At 38.4% G+C, this 21,238-nt stretch overlaps 1 protein-coding gene across 4 annotated transcripts in view; it reads right to left on the bottom strand.

Moving 5' to 3' along the window:
• The window catches only part of PDE5A (phosphodiesterase 5A), a 158,366-nt gene that overhangs the window by 77,780 nt on the left and 59,348 nt on the right, over positions 1-21,238 (bottom strand). For all 4 annotated transcript variants that reach the window (XM_065907629.1, XM_065907627.1, XM_065907630.1 and 1 more), the window contains exons 4-7: positions 12,535-12,606; positions 10,806-10,895; positions 7,965-8,102; positions 5,800-5,867 (exon numbers count right to left, since the gene is read on the bottom strand). In XM_065907629.1, coding sequence (XP_065763701.1) covers positions 5,800-5,867; positions 7,965-8,102; positions 10,806-10,895; positions 12,535-12,606 — 368 coding nt within the window. The remainder of the gene's footprint in view (positions 1-5,799; positions 5,868-7,964; positions 8,103-10,805; positions 10,896-12,534; positions 12,607-21,238) is intronic.

Here is a 21,238-nt window from a genome sequence, read left to right as displayed (position 1 = left end):
CTTCAGAAATGTAATAAAGAATCTGCTGGCCAAGGGTCAGCTAGTCGTTTGACAATGCTAGGTTACTAAATACCATTTTAGTTTTCACAAAATGAAGCTTGATATCTAATTTTTATTAAAATAAAAACATGCATCACTATGAGGTCTTGTACTCCGACATTAGATTAAAAGCTAACTATTAGCTAATGATGAACTTTGGACAGAGGTTCGTCATCTTGTACAGGAGACAGGGATCAAGACCATCCCCATGGAAAAGAAATGCAACAAAGCAAAATGGCTGTCTGAGGAGGCCTTACGAATAGCTATGAAAAGAAGAGAAGTGAAAAGCAAAGGAGAAAAAGAAATATATTCCCCTTTGAATGCAGAGTTCCAAAGAATAGCAAGGAGATATAAGAAAGCCTTCCTCAGTGATCAATGCAAAGAAATAGAGGAAAACAACAGAATGGGAAAGACTAGAGATCTCTTCAAGAAAATTAGAGATACCAAGGGAACATTTCATGCAAAGATGGGCACAATAAAGGACAGAAATGGTATGGACCTAACAGAAGCACAAGATATTAAGAAGAGGTGGCAAGAATACACAGAAGAACTGTACAAAAAAGATCTTCACGACCCAGATAATCATGATGGTGTGATTACTCACCTAGAGCCAGACATCCTGGAATGTGAAGTCAAGTGGGCCTTAGAAAGCATCACTATGAACAAAGCTAGTGGAGGTGATGGAATTCCAGTTGAGCTACTTCAAATCCTGAAAGATGATGCTGTGAAAGTGCTGCACTCAATATGCCGGCAAATATGGAAAACTCAGCAGTGGCCACAAGACAGGAAAAGGTCAGTGTTCATTCCAATCCCAAAGAAAGGCAATCCCAAAGAATGCTCAAACTACCGCACAATTGCACTCATCTCACAGGCCAGTAAAGTAATGCTCAAAATTCTCCAAGCCAGGCTTCAGCAGTACGTGAACCGTGAACTTCCAGATGTTCAAGCTGGATTTAGAAAAGGCAGAGGAACCAGAGATCAAATTGCCAACATCCACAATGGATCATTGAAAAAGCAAGAGAGGTCCAGGAAAACATCTACTTCTGCTTTATTGACTATGGCAAAGCCTTGACTGTGTGGATCACAATAAACTGTGGAAAACTCTGAAAGAGACGGGAATACCAGACCACCTGATCTGCCTCTTGAGAAAGCTATATGCAGGTCAGGAAGCAACAGTTAGAACTGGACATAGAACAATAGACTGGTTCCAAATAGGAAACGGAGTACGTCAGGCTGTATATTGTCACCCTGCTTATTTAACTTATATGCAGAGTACATCATTAGAAATGCTGGGCTGGAAGAAGCACAAGCTGGAATCCAGATTGCCGGGAGAAATATCAATAACCTCAGATATGCAGATGACACCACCCTTATGGCAGAAAGTGAAGAGGAACTAAAGAGCCTCTTGATGAAAGTGAAAGAGGAGAGTGAAAAAGTTGGGTTAAAGCTCAACATTCAGAAAACTAAGACCATGGCATCCGGTCCCATCACTTCATGGGAAATAGATGGGGAAACAGTGGAAACTGTCAGACTTTATTTTTGGGGGCTCCAAAATCACTGCAGATGGTGACTGCACCCATGAAATTAAAAGATGCTTACTCCTTGGAAGGAAAGTTATGACCATCCTAAATAGCATATTAAAAAGCAGACATTACTTTGCCAACAAAGGTCAGGCTAGTCAAGGCTATGGTTTTTCCAGTGGTCATGTATGGATGTGAGAGTTGGACTGTGAAGAAAGCTGAGCGCCGAAGAATTGATGCTTTTGAACTGTGGTGTTGGAGAAGACTCTTGAGAGTCCCTTGGACTGCAAGGAGATCCAACCAGTCCATCCTAAAAGAGATCAGTCCTGGGTGTTCATTGGAAGGACTGATGTTGAAGCTGAAACTCCAATAATTTGGCCACCTCAGGCGAAGAGTTGATTCATTGGAAAAGACCCTGATGCTGGGAGGGATTGGGGGCAGGAGGAGAAGGGGGCGACAGAGGATGAGATGGTTGGATGGCATCACTGACTCGATGGACATGAGCTTGAGTAAACTCTGGGAGTTGGTGATGGACAGGGAGGCCTGGCGTGCTGCAGTTCATGGGGTTGCAGAGTCAGACACGACTGAGCGACTGAACTGAAGTGAACTGATTAGCTAATGTAAGGCGATGGTGTTGGATAATTTTCATTACTGTAAACTCAGTTAATGATTCAGTTAAAATGTTCCATGTAAATTAGTCTCTCTTAAGGTAATCATACTGACTTATTTATCCTTTATAAAAAAATCTTTACACTAAGAGTGTCTTGGAATAATTTTTAAAAGTGGAAAGATATATTATATTTTCTTTTACAGAGATGGAATGTGATATTCATCAGAAACAAATCAAATATACAGTAGCACAAATCAAATATATTCTAAGATTTTAGTTTTTTTAATGCATATTCACCAGTAGAGGTCACTATTACACCAAGTGACTGTTCAGCTATCAGAAGAATTAGAGAACTTGTCTGAATTAATAACAAAAATTCAAATGTGAATACATAAAAGTACACAGAAATATGCTGTGACACAAATACATTTAAAGGTAAATGTAGATAATTCCTCATTTTATACATTTCTTCCCCCTTTTTTGGCTGTGCCTTGTAGCTTGCCCAATCTTAGTTCCCCAACCAGAGATTGAACCCAGGCCCCAGTGGTGAAAGCACCATGTCCTAACCACTAAACGGCCAGGGAATCATTTTATACATTTAATATGCATTATCATACTCATTTTCCCATTCTCCTCTGTATATACATAAATTCGTAAATAAACATGTATATACATTTTTTGTCTACATAGTAATCATCATTTATGCAAGCCAAAAGTAAAATAATAAAATATTTAATGTTTAAAAGCTTCCTAAAATGTTCTTTATAAAAAGCAACAAAAATGTTATGGTGTCATAAAATCAAAGTAGTATCTATTAATGTTCCTCCTAAGAATAAGACTTCATAACTGACCTAGGCAGTACAGCCCAATACCAGCACTTAAGAAAGATACATACATACTCACCAGGACGTGTGCATACTATCACATATTCAAAAAGGATTCAAAATCCACTAAAACAATGTTAAATATGCCAGAAAATACACACATAGCAGCTTAGGAGAGAACAGATGTGGAGATGGGAAACAAAGTTCAGTTCATGACCCACAATGCCAAAAGGGAAATAAAGGTCAGCTATTCTGATATAATTTTATGAAACAAAAACTCAAGGGTAGCAGAAAGATCTCTGGCGTAGAGATTCCATGGTTTACGTACCCCGACTACCCATTCCACACCCAAGTCACAGTCCTGGCCTAGGTCAGGTGTGCCCTGCAAGTCAAGCATGTTTCCCATCTGTCCCCAAGTTACATCCGCTCCTGGGCTGCTTCCTGAAGCACTTCCCTTAGAAGAAAAGGTCTTTCACTGTATCATATTGTTAAAATAATACTCTTAATATAATGTTTTGATTTAAATACAATCACTTAACAAAGTAACAACTTTAAACCACTAGAGTCAACAGTTTCTCCATCTTGATGGGGAACACAGAAAAAGACAGGCAATGTCATGAAAAGGAAGAGAGGAAAGGAGAGGGTACAGGAGGCAGAAGACAGCGTCTGCAGACCCCACACTGACCCACGGGCTGAGTCCTAACGAGCAGGGCTGGGACACAGCCAGGGTGCACATGCAAGCATTTTGTTCTTGCAGCTGCACGCTCAGACAGTTTGGCTTCATATGATCTACAAAGATGATTTTCATTTTATTTCCAGCTTTTTATTACAAACATTTTCTTCTAATTTTTTATGGTGAACTTTTGAAATACATAAGAAAGCTGAAAGCAAAATAAATATCCTACTCTTAGATTCAACAATTTTTAATGTTTTACCACATTTGCTATATCTACATATGTGCAAATATATTCATTTACTTATACTAAATTTAGATATATTTACTTTTTTATATTTAGATATATTTACTGTTTTATTTATTTTTGGTTGAACCATATATTATTTTTTGTTGAAAATACCTTTTTTTAATTGAAGGAAAATTTTTTTTAATTGAAGTACAAGTTGATTTACTATGTCATGTTAGCTTCTGGTGTACAACACAATATGCATATATGTATATATGTTATGCATGTGTATATATGTGTGTATAACAAATATATGTAATGTATAAACATACTAACTGAATCTTTTCCCTTTTTCAGATTCTTTTCCCCAATAGGTTATTATAAAATATTGAGTATAGTTCCCTATGTTATACAGGACGTCCTTATTGATTATCTGTTTTATATTCAGTAGTATATATAGGTTTAGTCCCAACCTCCTAATTTATCACCCACCCACCCCACACACTACACCCCACTCCCTACACCCCACTCCCTCCCCAGCTGGCCCATCTGAAATATTTTAAACTAAGGTGTAGACATCCTAACACTTTACCCTTTCAAAATCCAGCATGAATCTACTAAAAATAAGAATATTCTTCTACTAACCACTTAGTAATGCCAAAGAAAAGGTAACAATAATTCCACACCAATATTCAGTATCCAGTCTATATTCAGGTTTTCAATTATCCTCACAAATGTCTTTGATAGCTATTTGTTTTTAACTAGGATCTAATCAAGGTTCATGTACTGCATTTGGCTGTTATGTCCAAGGACAGCCCCTCCCTCCATTTTATTCAATGACTGTTGACTTTTTGAAGAGACTAGGCCAGTTATCTCATAGAATGTTCCATAGATTTGCATAGAGGTTGTTTTTAAAGAACTACCGCCAAGGAACTTGGTTCCTGAGGATATTACTGTGACATCATTCACCAACATGAAATAATTCTCTGCAAGGTCAACTGTAGAGTAAAAACTCTGGAACTTTAATGTCAATAGTAAAGTTAAATATTCTATTTCCATGATCATATGCGGCTTTTAATTATAGTGTCACTAATAAGGGGTAGTATAAATTGACATGAATTATTTTAGGGAGTGAAATAATTGAAAGAAATAAATAATGAAAAACAAAATAAAATGGCATTATGCTCAAGAATTCCTGACACTTGACCCTGGCAGACTTATATTCCTTGGATTATCCAATTGCTTAAGCAAACACCACCAGTATTTTGCTAAGGGTACAAAAAGAAATATGAGACAGAACATTTGTTAGGTTAATCTAAATCCTTTTTAAAGTTCTTCAGAAAGCACATATAAAATTGGGCCAATAACGTCTATAACCACGATACACATAACCTTGACTTTCTGTTGTTTCTGCGTACCAACTAACAAAAAATGAACACAAATTTTAAAATTACAAAGAACATGAAAAAGAAATGAACAATAGATTTCCGATTCTCGCCATGCGTACGTGTATTGGTGTGATGGAGACTGCAGGCGCCCTTCTAGGGTCAGCTAAATCCCAAGGCTGTTTACAAATCAGAACAGACTCAGAAGCCTATCAAATTTTCACCGAGGGTCCAAAGTACAAAGAAAAAATACATCTGAAATACATGTCTGTGGGTCTTGAATGAATCAGCTCACAGAGAACACTGCCATTGACTCTGTGAAAGAATTCTCCAATAGGTCAGCTGCAGTGGGAAAAACCTGGAACTACAACATCAAAGAGTAAAGTATTTTCACAAATGAAGTTACTTGTAGGAGGAAAAAAGCAACTGCAGCTTCCGTGACTTAAACAGGTCATGACATAGCTATAAAACCAGTATTATGTACATGTGGAAATGACAGATAGACCGTTAAGTCCTTACCGTGTTAAAGTATCTGACGCTTTTTCTAATTCCTCACACTCCATGTGAAACACGCTAGAGAAAGAATCCTGAAAACAGAGCAACAACACATACTGAGAAATAAGTTTGAGAACACAATGAAAATTATCTAGACACAGACACACAAGTCTGTAGAACTGAGACACCACTTCTTGTACTTTTTCACTTTCTCAGACAAAACTGACCCAAGTACTTACCTTCATGACACTCTCAAACCTACTTCCCAACACTAAGAATCATGCTGCTATTGTTTCTGATACTGACCTACAGAAGTACTTATTTGAGTACTGTTTGTTTTTGCTTTTCTACCAGTTGTTAATGAATATGTTAGCTTCAAATTTTCTGTATATTTATTCAAAATCTTCAAGTTTCAGTTTTTATGCATACGTTTACTGCTATTCTTGGGTCTTTAAAAAAGACACACAATTCAATAATATTTTATGAGATTATTAAATTATGAAGATTTTAGCAATAATGAGACATACTTTTGAAGTTAAATTGAAAAGCAGCATACATATCTGCACCCACACTATAACTGAATAAAAAATTGGAAGGAAACAAATAAAACAATGGTACCAGTTTAATGTGGGAACAGAAGAACTGAGTACATTTTTTTCTTGTTCACTTTTGGATTTTGGCTCATGTGTTGAAATGTTTTTTATCAAAAAATAATTACAGTATAAATGAACATCAAGTCACTTAATTGCTACCCCCAACAAATTAAGTCATTAAAAAGTGAGCGAAACGGATTAATGGGCATACTGCCGAGCTATACTTTAAAGCAACTCTGATACCAGTCAGTTGCTGCCATGATAGCTGTTAAGTGGTAGAAGGATAAACTGAATGTTAATTAAAGTGATAATTAAATGGTCTAAAAAAGAGAGTGCCCTTGTGTATAGCTTTCAAAAATTAAATGACAAAGAGCAGTCAACAGAGCAAAAACGGCGAGCTGACATCCTGCAGTAAATTCAGACCTGAGCTTCAGAAGGAGAGCTGCAATCCTGTAACTGTCTCTATACTCAGGAGCTTATAACTGACTGATAATATTTTAAATAATTTCCATGAGAATACTTATAGCATAGTGAATTCTGATTTGATTTCCTATCAATCAGTTATACACACACAAACACAATGATTCAAATGCTATAGCACACAGTCCTGTCTTCCTATCTAATAAAATAATATTAAAAAATTTTTTATTATTTTTCTCCCCCCATGCACACATGCTAAGTCACTTCAGTCATGTCTGACTCTTTGCAATCCTATGGACTATAGCCCATTCCCCGCCCCCCCCCCCCCAAAATCAATTCAAATATTCTATACAGATTGTAATTGCTTTATGCAAGTGAGAATCCCTATTTTCTTTCCTAACCCACCAATGAAGAGCATGTTCTCAGGGTCTAAAGCAAAAAGAAAACAACTACATCAAAAAGAAATGTACCAAAAGCAGTAATTCATCAGTTAAGAAGAAGAAATGGCAAAAAAGAAAACGGCCTGAGGCTAAAGGTGCTGATGCTGACAGCAAAGTCAGCTGGCCTGTCTGTAAGTAACCAGCACTCTATGAGAACACTCATCTTTCCACACAGATCTTACTTCTTTACATTACAAATCGATGGCTTGAAATCTACCGCTTAGAATAAATAAGCAACTTTCCCTGGTGGGTGACGAATTTGGGACTCACAGGTACCTTTAACAGCACTGCCTCCATTGGGCCATGCCTTATGATTTCCACACAATCTCAGGTAAAAAAATTTTACACCCATTCCATTCAGAATCAACAGGCAGAACAGGTCTACCTGCTGGACAGCAAAAGCGCACCAATATTCCTGCCCAAAAAAGGTCTGCAGGCTGTAATGACGATGCATTTCTCCATCAAGGCAGTGCAGCCACTGATGAAAGCAGCACAGTGACGTTGCCAGGGTAACCACTCAGCGGGGGGTCAACAAGGTGACGGTGCACGGGCATCCTCCAACCGCACCTCTACCCTTGTCAGCCAAGCGACTCATTCTTTAAGCAGCTCTGCATAAACAACCATGTTCAGCTGGACTTGAGAGAGTTCTGAGGCCAACATGAGGTTTAAAAGCAGTGCTTTAAGGACTGTAAGTTTCTGTCTTTCTAAAAATAAAAAAGTCATACTCTGTACTCACGGAGCAATCTTCATCCACTATGAAAATGGTGCATTTCTGCACCTGCATGAAAGAGATAATAGTGGCAGCTATTTTCTTTAGAATTACTTCTAATGATTGTTGTTCTTCAAAAATTAAGCTAGCAAGGTCAAGCAGCACCTAGACAAAAAAATTAAGAGCTCTGATTTAGTAATTATTAAAGCAATACAATGACTTATATGGGTTGTAAGTGGTTCATATATAATCTAACAAATTACAACCAAGTTTAAAAAGAAAACTTCTCTACTGATTGTTAGTATAATTAGTACAGTGGTTACGATCACAGACTCTGAAGTCACAGCCAAGAGTTTTTATTTCTGGTTTCTCTTCCTGTGGGCTTTGTGATCTAGTTTATTGAAAATGAGAATAATAGTACCAAAATTATGGGGCTGTTGTGAAGACTAAATAAGTTAACATTGAACAGTGTCTGATACATAAAACACACTATTGTTTTTGTTGATCCAGACTTCTGAGATCAACATTTACCAACACTGCCAACATTTTCACAGAATGAAATAAATATTTTCCTAAATAAACAAAATTTTCAGAGTTCCTTTCATGTTTCTCCTGATAATTTCTCTTTCCTTTAACTTCACAGAATTCCATCTAGTCTCACAGGAGTATCTGTGCATGGAGGGGAGACAAAGGGTTATTATTTAAGATTTACTGGAGGCAAGAGTATGCCAGGTGAGGCCTGAATGATGAGCAGGAATTATTCAGGTGAAGTTAGGAAGCAAAATATCACAGTCAAAAAAAACTGCATTGAGAGAAAGTAGCATGTTGTAAGTTTTGATCAAATTTTTTAAGAATAGAGAGTGTAAAGGGGGAAACTAGGCAGATGATATTGCAGAGGTAAACAGAGAAAGAACCCCAAAAGCCCTGTCTGTCTTTTGAAGCAGTCTGGATTGTGATGGATTGTAGTAGAGAAGGGACAAGATCACAGGTGTGTTCATAAAATTTGGACTGGATTAATGAGTGGTGAGACTGGGGCAGGGAGGTGTTAGGAAGATGCTGCAGTTGAAAGCCATGGCAAGTCCATGGTCTTATTAAAAGTTCTAAAAAGAGAAATTAAAGGGTGGGGGATGAATTATCAAAGAAATAATGAAAAAGAAATACATAAAACCTAAGGGCTTACATCTTTAGACCAAAAGGAATGACCAGGTACAAGCATTATGAATGAAAACAAGAATCATATTGTGAAATTCAGTTACAAGAGCAATGACAAAGAAATAATCCCAAAAGCTTATAGATAAAAAAGAGTTCCAGGAATCAGAACAATATCAATGCTGGCAGAAGACAAAGCATTACCTTTAGATTCTGAGAAACATTTTTCAATGCAGAATTTTTATACCCAGCCAAACTGGCAGGATGGTATAATAATATTTTAATACATGTAAGGTGCTCACATCACAATACCTGTTGCAAGTAGTTAATTGAGAATGTGCTACAACAGAACAAGGGAGTAAACTGAGAAAGAAGGAGTTCTGGGATTCACTGGGTAACTACTGGAGTCTTCCTAAGAAAGCAGTGAGGGAAAGTTCTACCAGGAACCCTGCGCAGCAGGCATGAGGAGAAATAGGTTTGCTTGAAAGGAGAAAGAAAGAGAACCTCAATCTGGAGATTCTCCATGAAAAAGAACTCCAGAGAATGCCTAAATAATGGAGAGTTTGTGGAGGGAGGGCAGGAACACGAGGCTACACCAGCGCAAACAGTTGAAGGAAAAAGGAATAAATTTCAGAATCAACATGAAAAACTAAATTATATAACAAAGGTAATATGAGCAATATTTATATCATAGTACTTATAAAGACTATTTTAAATTGCAACTTTGGACTTAATCCAGACAAAGCTTTAGAAAAGTTAATCCTGGTTGTAGAACAATACAGATCTTCCTCAATTTATGATGGAGTCACATCTTGATAAATCCATTGTAAGTTAAAAATACTGCAAGTCAAAAATCTGTTTAATATACCCAACCACCTGAACATCACAATTTAGCCCAGCCTACCTTAAACATGCTCAGAACACTTACATTCGCCCACAGCTGAGCATAGTCAACTAACACAAAGCCTATTTTATAATAAAGTATTGAATATCTAATGAATTTACTGAATACTGCACTAAAAGTGAAACCTGGAATGGCTGTGTGGGAAACAGAATGGTTTTAAGTTGTTTACCCTCATGATGGCATGGCTGCGAGGAGCTTTGGCTACTGCCACTGCCCAGCAACATGAGAACGTGTCACAATCCCAGGAAAAGAGCAATATTCAAAATGTGACGTGTGGTTTCTACTGAATGTGTATAGCTTTTGTACCATCACAAAGTTGAAAATGTAAGTCTAAATAACCAGTGTAAATTGAAGACCATCTGTGTACATGTTATCAGTGTGGGCAACATAAAAGAAAAAGTCCAGATAGGAAAAGCAGAGGTAAGGAGTAGTAATTGGGAAGGAGAGATGGAGGGATGTTAAGATCCTTATGTTATAAAGCAGGGAATCAAGAGATGATATCTCTAAGTGATAAAATAAGAACTAAATCCTTAATATTACAAGTGCAGTTCACTCAATAACTTAAAACAGTGACATCATAATACTGTTACCATGATGACAAAGCGTGGTGTAAAGTTAAAAGTAATTCTTAATCTGTTAACAGTGATAAAGCAATAGCTCACAGAAAAATACAAAATGGAAAAAATGTCTATTAGAAGAAATAGTAGAAACAGTTAAAATATTTAGAAACTGAATCTGTATGATATATATAATATGAAAATTTAACCATTTTCTTAAAAAGAATTTCTATACTCTCTCTTTATAATCAGACTTGCCTGGTTTCTCTTGTTTTCCAGCAGTGAAGTCTCATAGAGTTGAGCATTATGAAGAACAATTCCACAAAATGCCAAGTAAGCAGCAAAGTCCTAGAAAACAGACAACAGCCAAGTAAGAACTGTCAATAAACCTGTCTTGTTATATTGCTGGAAACACAAACAGCATCCAAAAATATTTATAGTTCAAATAAATATTAAAAAACCAACAGCATCAAATAAACACAGTAGATGTTTATTCTGCATAAAATTAGAAACTGATGCAAAGCAAGTGTTAGCTAAATGACACAATCAGTAGATGACAAGTGTTAATAAAGTTGCCTAATGTCATAAAATAGTTATAAAATAAGCAAGGAGAAAGAGACACAGATCTCTTTACATGATTTGATATTGAAATTCACTTTATGCAAAAGTTGGTGTAGTCTCTAAACGATATTAAGACTTGGATTTAAGACTATAAAAATAGTCCATACCTTATTACTGGGGCAAACTGAAAGCTCACATACTTGTTAGAAGAGTGAGTACTGGCAACAGCAGTACCATACTAAATTGCAAATATTAAATATATTCTTTTAAACACGGGCCTATCACCCTCACAATACTATACCAAGGTGATGTGTTCACAGTTATAGTAATTATTGATTAAAAGAAGTGGCATATTTTATTCACAATCATGAATTTATTCTGCCAAGAGATGATACAGACTAAGAATGACAATCTTTCAAGAGGGGTTTACCTGAATGGATTATAGACAAATAATCAAATAAACAGCCAATCTAGGACCATGTTTCCCACCAAATATGCTCAGATGTCATTAACAGAATAGGAGACTAGATGACTACTACACATTTAAAAAGGTACTTGCTATGTTCCGAAGCAATTAAGACATGGGGACCAACACCAGTGCCAATACAGCCTACAGCAGGAGACGAAAATAACTCTGTCTTATTGGAATGTCTTCCAAAAGTTCCTGCTAATTTTCAGTGAAGGGACAGAAATAGCAACGGGCTTAAAGAGGAAGAATTCAGTGGGCTCCATGATATACATATAATTACATATCCAGGAAGAGAAATAATAAAACCTACTGACAGAATGAAGTTATAAACAGGTTTCAGGGCTTCTGTCCTTAAACAGAAAACACGTCGATGTGGTGCAAGGAATCTATCCCTTCAGAGTTGGACGAGAAAGGTAATAAAATAATGCTGACTGCCGCTCTTTCTGAAGCTAAATTCACATCATCCAGCCTGAATTCACACCTTGGCGCCCCATCGTCTGTGTGCAAAGCTTATAAAATACTCTGAAATTTGCTTCACCAGGAGGCAATTCCAATTTTTAGCGAACCTGGAGTGCTGAACTTGGAGCAGTGCTTTAGGGCTTTTTTTTTTTTTTTTTTAAACTTAATGTTGAATTTCTTTATAGCAGTGATGAAAAGTAAGTGGGAGAGTTAAAATATCATGTCACTCTCTGGATAGCCCCAGCATGCACACAGCTCTGAAGAAGGCTTGGGGGCGTGGCGAGGAAGGCTTGGGGGCGGGGGTTCTATTGACTGAGGACCACAGGTCAGTACTGATTTAGCCAGAGGAAAGAGACCCCTCTGAAGATTTCTGATCCTTTCAAACCATACTGCTTTTGTGATCAACAGTTTTGACAACTGCCAATTCCAAAGGTCTATACACTCTAAAGAAAAAGCATCTTCCTAAACTGAGATCATACCAGGCACAAGTTTTGGTACCTTTTCATCTTTTTCAGTGAATGTCCCACCATTTCCTGATTTCTTGTTGATGGCCTGGGCTACACCAACAACCTGGTAAAAGAAGAGAACATTGATAATTTCATTGACAGAAATTATTGGTATAAATTCACCAAAGCATGTTTACAGAAGAATTTCTACATGTGCTTTAAAATAGCAATAAGCTACAAAATTAAAGCAAATAGCTACAAAATTAAATCCCTCAGCATTGAAACTAGTTCCCTAGCATTTTGTAAGATTTTTTTTCCTCATAAGAGTTCAATGTTTCTAATTTCTTGAGTCCCAAACTATATTTTATTTTGGAATTTCATGCTGCTCTGTGAAAGAAATTTATTGGCAATCACTTTTAGTGTGAATATTTTCCATGACTTTTTAATAAAAAATAAACACAATTTATATTACATTTCAATAAAATATATGACAAAATGAACATTTTATATTGGTTTTAACTATAATATTTCAAATGGGCTAAATGTTATTTTATTGCAAGTGAAACAGGACCAACAGCCCAGTCACAGAATTTAAAATACAGGAGAACCAATTAGGGTAAAAATAATTCCTAATGTAGGAATGTTGTCTAACTTCTTTGGAAATTTCTGACCTTGAAAATTATCTTACCATCAACAGACTTATTTGGGGGGAAAGAAGTTTTATTGACAAATCAAACAAGAAATTAACAGACTGAGCCTGATTTCAAATCAGAAGGTGTTTGAAAGATAAACTACATCTTAAAAAGACTGAGCTAAACTCTGGAAATGTGCCTTACATTTCCACAAAACACTTACCAAGACTCCTAAAAACCTTCTCATCTTTCTGCTTAAAGTATATTTTACTTACCCATTTAGTTCCAACTTAGTTTCCATTATTACCTCAGTTTTATAAAGACCTTCAACTTACTTTTGCTTCCTCTTTATTACTAAAAATTCCACTTTTCCTTCTGCAATTTAATTAGTGGAAAAAGCTACTATGCTCTAAATGATTATATTTGAGGAATAAAGTCCTTAGTTTTGTGTGGACAGTTTATCCTTTTTTCTTAGTTCATCCTAGTCCCTCAGCTTTAAGAAATGGAAACAAAATTCCTCTCTAAGACAGTAGAGCAAGGCAGGGGAAACATTCCTGTCTGATGCGGTTTTCTGCTCTTCTCAACACATTTCTTCACAACCCCATGACAGTGTACAAGGACGCTGACTTTCAAAAAGCAGAATCATCCAATTATCCCGTACCTATCTTACACTCGTTAGTTCTTGGTTAACAGATTTCTCAAGGCTCCAGTCTCAATGACTAAATGCTTACAGAAGCGTTTGTCTAAGGTCAGAACATCAGGATTGCAGCAGACACACGCACTTAAACACAACTGAGGGGAGCCTCGGGAAGGTCTGGGGTCTAATACATAGTGCTACCGGTAAAACTGGGTGACTTTACGTCTTCATCCTTTTACTCAACAATACTGTGGGGCCTGCTGTGCACCAAGGAGTGATGAAACTTGAAGAAAGGCTACCTGGAAGAGCTCAGGAATGGGTGACACATAAACATACACTTAACAGCATAGAGAATGACAGGATTACTTTTATAACAGATTGCAAAGGGCACAGAAGGGTGACCAAATATGCATAAAAGAGAAAGTTTCTCACAAATGATCACATTTGAGTTTTTGTCTAAGCATTTGATAAAAGATTTAAATCTCCATTTTCAAGAAAATGAGATTAAAACAGATAAAGAGACTTGTGCAAACCTCCTCAGATAATTATACAGTAAAAAAAAAAAGTATGTATTGATCTGCTGTTTGTATCTGGAACCATGTACTAATGAAACAATGTACTAATAAGGAAGACAATTTTCAACCAACACAACAGTGTTCACGGAGTTCAGTAACTATCTTCCATTTTGAGAATTTCTATTTGATTCTTTTTTTTTTTTCAAACCTGCCTGTATCGCCTCCTTTTTCCTTTAAATACTAGTGGCAGTTGTCCTTCATCTTTTTGCACATACTTTTGAGCATAAGTACATCCCCACGTCCCCTGAAGAATGAAGTGCTGGGCACACAACTTGCTCCTTACCTGGCTCCGCACTCAGGGTGTGAATCTGAACTCTACCCCCCGCGGGACACGCTCGGCTCTCGCCAGCCACTGGTGTCTCTCCTTTCTCTGGCAACTGCAGACAGAGGCAAGCTTTCCTGCTACTGCTTCTGGCTACCAGTGGGGTTCTCTTGGCCTGCTTCCATGGATGGAACCTTCACAAGCCTAGGCTTGCCCTGGGAGCTGAGCCCCTCCCCTCCCCGGACGCCGCCTGCAGAGGGGACTCATCCCCTCCCGCCCCTATTGTTACCCACAGACATTCTCACCACTCGGTACTCCATCTGGACTTTGGTCACTCGCATTGCTTACCCTGAGTTCCCCTCCTTCTATCTGATACCTGCGTTTTCCCTTTCTTGAGATCATCTGTCATTTTAAAAATCACTTTTGGTGAAATTTTATCCTCCACTTGTTTGCAGAATAGGGATGGGGCGGGGTGGTGTTCTGCATTTGTTCTGTCTGGCAAACTGACCAGAAATCTTGTTCACAGGCTTTAAAACCTACTGTGTACACCCTGAAAACCAGCTCTTTCCTATATTTAATTTTGTTTCCTTAGCATTACAACAAGATATTAATCATTAGGCAACTTTATGGAATAAGGACTTAGAATGATGAATTTTCTATCCTTTTTGGTAACCAATTATAAAATTTATAATAATTTTATAGATTTAGATACAGAGGTTAATTTAAGGGATGATAAATTAAATAGAATTAATATAGTCTTTCAAAAAAACAGCCAAGTTCTTTCAAGAGACTGTTAGACCAGGAAAATATAATACTTACCTGTGCCTCAATACCTAGATGGATGACATTTTTAAAACATCACTGATAAAGACAACAGATAAAAATCTGAGAAAAGGTACAGTGTTTGTCCAAGGTGACATAAAACAGTAAAAGACCAGAAGACTTGGATTCTCCAAATTTCAAAGAGCCCAGCAAAGCGTGTACCCCATGTCCTCCTTGTGTTAATAAAAAGTCTTTCCTTTTTCTATCAACTATTGCTCCTTTCAACAAATTAGTTAATTTTCTTCAAGACAAGGTTTTTAAAGTTTTTAAAGTTGTCAGTTTACAAAGACAGCTTTTACTCAAAGTATTTGTCAGACCTCATACCTGAGAGGTGAGGCCCCTAAACATGTTAGCTTTCATATCAGAAGCCCAATCACTTCTGCTTACCTGCTGACTGCCTGCAGGGCCCTTGAACACCAATGCTTTATGCTATTCTTTTTTTTTTAATGCTATCTTTTAAAGCATCAAGAAGCGTCTCGGTTTTCTATTTCACTGACACTTTTCACAGCATAAATGCATATCGTGTCCTCACAGGGTCAAGTGTTCTTTTAGGAATGCAAAGGGCAAGACTTGACTCTGGCTGGGTGAGCAATGAGGAATGTGACAGCTGGTCGCTGCAGGGACAAGTGATCATTGCCATAGCGAACAATTTCTTCCTCCATCAGCAGCTGCCCCGACCTTCATCGAGGCCATACATCAGTTTCTATGCTTCTCCCTGTTCCTAGTTCCAGGGGATGCTCGGCATGGAGGCTAAAAGTCAGACAGAGAAGGACAAGCCTCTACAATCTTAGCTGTCTCTCTCTCCCACCAGCAGAATGTCTCTATCATAATGACGCTACTCCAGACCATCTACAATCTGAGCTGAAAACCTAACTTCACCAAGAAAACAGGAACTTAATGCAGACAGGAGACAGTGGAGAGTTCTGCCTAGTGCTCTTCCTCCAGCTTCCCCAACTCAGTCATTCATTCAGCAACAAATATTTCATTCAACAGATAATTAGTAAGCACCACGAAAGTCCCAGTCACTGGTTTAGACAATGAAGAGGGCACAGTAGTGAACAAGACAGACACAGATCTGGTCTTCATGGAGCTGATGTTCTAGTCAGGCTGTTACACTTGGAAGGGAATCCTACTCCTGTGCCCCTGCCCACACCTCTTATACAGACAAAATGAAACAGACAGGTTGATCTGACCACTCCAGGCTTTTTCACCTCTCTTCCAAATCCTAGGCAATCACAAATGATGGCCATGTTCCATGCGGTAGGCAAGATAAAGACTTACAAGGATGTCCCATCCTATTCCCTGGAACCTATGACTATGTGACCTGAAATGACAAAAGGGATTTGGCAATGTGACTAAGTTATATATCTGGAGACTATCCTGAATAATCTGGGTGATCCTAAAGTAATCAGAGGGCTTCCCTGATGGCTCAGTGGTGAAGAATCCACCTGCCAATGCAGGAGACTCAGGTTCCATCCCTGGGTTGGGAAAATCCCCTGGAGAAGGACATGGCAACCCACTCCAGTATTTTTGCCTGAGAAATCCCATGGACAGAGGAACCTGGCAGGCTACAGTCTATGGGGTCACAAAGAGTCAGACATGACTGAGCAACTAAGCACACACAATGTAATCACAAGAATCCTTATGACAGAAAGTTTGAGGCAGACAAGTAAGAGTTAGAGATTTTAAGATGCAGCTGCAGTTTCTGAAGATGAGGAAGGGGCCACAAGCCAAGTGATGTGGACAGCCCACTGAAGCAGGAAAGGTTAAGAAGACAGATTTCTTCTCCAGAGACTCAGCAGAGAAACACAGTCCTGCTGACACTTTGAGCCAGCCTGCTAAGAACTACTTCAGACTCTGACCTCCAAAACTCTAAGGTGATATATTTGTGTTGTTTTAAGCCATGAAATCCCAGTAGTTTTCTCAGGGCAGCAGTAAGAAACTACCACATCCCATTAGCATTACCCTCACATGCTCCCATTCCTGCACACTCTTCCTCACCGCATATCATATCTTGTGTATCACCGTTTAAATCCTCACTTTCTTTGAAAGCCCTGACATCTCACTGCTGTTGTTTTCTTGCCTTCAGTCCACCTTTGACACTTATGCCAAATTTATAGTGTTCTTCTTGGAACACTATTTTGCACACAAAAATTATCTCACTATTCAAAGCTTTTAATGGTTCCATCCATCTATCTGTAGGACAAAAAAAATTGAAGATTCTGATTCCATACACTCAACATAAACTAAAATCACTTACAAAGGTCTTTGACACAGAATGCCACAATGACCTTGGCGCACATCATCCCTTGAAAAACTATCTTCCACTTTCTCAACTAAGGCTGTCTCCAAAAAGCTTGCCTTCAAAGTCCTTTAAAATTCTGTGTGGCAGCTAAGCGTGCCATAATCTGGTGATGAGGTATTCTCATTTTTAACCTCATTCCTTCTACTTATATCCTATATTTGCAACACAATTGTTTCCTAAGGACATGATTTATATCTTATGCCGATGGAAGCATCAATACTTGGCATTGTTCTCAATGCTTCACAGATATTTGCTGTTGATAATAAGGGAAGAAGGGTCAGAGAAATCAAAGTATTTTAGGGTGATGTACTTACTGAAGTTTTGGTGCTAGTGGTAAAGAACCTGCCTCCCAATACAGGAGATATAAGAGACCCGGGTTTGGTCCCTGGGTTGGGAAGACCCCCAGAGATGGGCATGGCAACCCACTCCGGTATTTGTGCCTGGAGAATGCCAAGGACACAGGAGCCTGGTGGGCTACAGTCCATAACGTCGCAGAGTCGGCACGGCTGAAGTGACTTAGCACACATGCACTTACTGGACAATTCACATCCGAATAATAGTCAATAATATTTCACCATTTCTCCTCTCTTCTTCACTTGATATTAAGAGTTCTGTCCTCATACAAGAAACGTACGTGGCAGTAAGAAATATACACTCTTAATAAGTCTTTAGCTATGGAGTTGAAACTTACAGCCTAAAAGGATTTTGGAAGAGTGTGAAAGAAAAGTCTGAGATTGTTTTAATTTTTTAAATATAGAAAATCAAAGAGAATGAGGCAGTAAACATCCATCCCTTGTCATCTAAAACAGTAGGAAAGTGGGGCTTGTTAAAACACTGCTTGGTGGGTCCCACCCCCAGAGTGTCGGAGTCAGAGATCTGGGTTGGTGTGCGAGAATCTGTTTTTCTAAAAGTTTACTAAAAGTTCTCAGGTGATGCCAAATGCTGCTGGTCTATGGACAAAATACACTTTGATAGCCATTGATGTAGAACTACTCAATGTTAATATTTGGTAACGTTTCTTCTTTTTAAGTTAAATTACGAAAACATCAAATTGGACTTTTCCCTTCCCAGTCTCATGGTATTTCATGCCAAATGTCTGGGATATTTGCAATTTTTTGTTATTACAAACAATCCACAATGAACATATCTGTATAGGACTCTTTGAACACATGTGTGAGAGCTTTGGGGCTTCCAGGTGTTGCTAGTGGTAAAGAACCCACCAGCCAATGCAAGAGACACAAGAGACATGGGTTTGATCCCTGGGTTGGGAAGATCCCCTGGAGGAGGGCATGGCAACCCACTCCAATGTTCTTGCCTGGAGAATCCTATGGACAGAGGAGCTTGGCAGGCTATAGTCCATGCGGTTGTAGAGTCAGACACGACTGAAGTGACATAGTATGCACACACACACATGAGAGTTTCTTTGATGAAGCTTGCAAGGTTTATAGAATTTTTACCTTTATCATCAGTGTAGAAAAGTTCTGTTAACCTCACATCCTAACCAGCACCTAGTATGATTAGGCTTTTTAATCTTTGTCAATCTGTTGGTTAAAATGTATCTCATTATTGCTTTAATTTGTATTTCCCTGATTACTACAGAGAATGAACACTTTTTAATTATTATTATTTTTTAAATTTTTATTAGTTGGAGGCTAATTACTTTACAATATTGTAGTGGTTTTTGCCATACATTGACATGAATCAGCCATGGATTTACATGTGTTCCCCATCCCGATCCCCCCTCCTGCCTCCCTCTCCATCCCATCCCTCTCAGTCTTCCCAGTGCACCAGCCCCGAGCACTTGTCTCATGCATCCAACCTGGGCTGAGGATATTATTGGCTATGTCAGTTCTCTTTTTCTGTGTTGCCAGTGTGTATCTTTGCCAGTTTTGACCTTTGCATTGTTGTTTTGAATTGTCTGGCTTTTTGAGAATCAAAGTTTCTTATTTCTTTAAATGACTGGTAAGGCTGACTTTACTTAGTTGTGATCCATTTTATCCAACTGTTATGCACAAGTCAAGCTATACCTATTTCTTTCAAGAATATGTTTATGGATCTTCCCGAGCTGGGAGACAAGACAAGAAAGATTACAGGAGTGGATGCTTTTACTCTTGCAGCCTGGGTGGCCAAGAAGAGGCAGTCAGGGTGAAAACAAACTTTTAGGAAGTTGCAAGATATAAACAGCAGAGCCCTGAAGATAACTGGCATCAGGAATACATTATCAATGGCCAGTGGCTCTAATATAGTTAATAAACCCACTCCTGGTCAAAAAAGGAAAGAAATTTATAATGCCAAGAAGTTTGCCATTTAAAAAAAGGAGAAGGAAGGGTCTGCAATGTAACAGGTACTTTCCCTGTTAATCCTTCTAATCACAAGAGCGGCTGATAATCAGAAAAGTTAACCAGGCAGTGCAAGAATGTGGAGACCCTAAAGCTTCTCCAGGTATAACCCCAGAAGTCCATGATCTTTCCACTACTCCCTGCAGGGGAAAGTGAAGCCAGAACTAATATAAAATACAGGTTCCTAAGTACTAGGATTTAAACCAGAGGAATCATGAAGACCAACAGTTTTCTAGTATACTCAGGACTGTTTTCAGACCCTATACATATGCTTATCTTGTTAATGTATGCTTTCATCAAAGGGAATGGAACAGTTTTAAAACAAGACAAAATCAAATCCAAAGTGGCTGCTTAAAGTTCTGTTTTCTTAGACTCCCTATTATAAATCTTGTGACACGTTTTTATTGCCAGGAACTACTTACATAACATAAAAGTCCTATGTTTCAGGGGGAACTAGATAATAATGCAATTTCAAAAATAAGTAGATTATTCAATAAAAAGCAAAATAAGTCTATGGTGATAAAAGTCAGAACTGGGTAGCCCATGGCTCTTGCACATTGACAAGGGTGATTAAAGTGTTCACTATCTTGACTGGGGTGTTACTTATACAGATGTATAAACATTTGTTAGAACTCATCAAACTGTACAATACACAAAGGCCTACATATTTCACTGTACGTAAACTTTACCTTGGTTTCAAAAAGCATTTAGAAGGAAGCTGGTGACTGCTGATGATGTTGTAAGGTGGTGGTCCACGCGCTGAACTGCGAGCTCCCCCGGTCACGGAGGGACGCGCTGAGGTTCTGACCATGCGCTCCGTGATGCCAGCAGAGCAGGGGCTGCCGGGCGCCGGGGCACATCCACCCCTGGGGGGCAGTAGCTGGCCCGCCCTGGGAACATCCAGTGGAAGTGGTGCCAACCTGAGATTGGATTCCTTCCACACAAGGGGATGCTGGGCATAATTCCTGATCTGAGTATTTATTCTTATCTCTTTGCACCAAAAAAAAAAAATTCCTCTTCTCTGCCAAAAGCCAACCTCTGCTATACCAGTTTTTAAGTGATGAGGTGAAGGTCTGAAACCTAGAACCACAGGGACCTGCCTCCTCCTTATTAGACCTCTCCATCCCAGGGATACAGGTCTGAGACAGAGCCGCACATGGCCGCTCTGAGCAAACTGTCTCCCC

The sequence above is a fragment of the Muntiacus reevesi genome, chromosome 16 (genome assembly GCF_963930625.1).
Source record: "Muntiacus reevesi chromosome 16, mMunRee1.1, whole genome shotgun sequence".
Taxonomy (NCBI): Eukaryota; Metazoa; Chordata; class Mammalia; order Artiodactyla; family Cervidae; genus Muntiacus; species Muntiacus reevesi.
The sequence above is the reverse complement of the archived record's forward strand: the minus strand, read 5'-3'. Positions and strand labels throughout refer to the sequence as shown.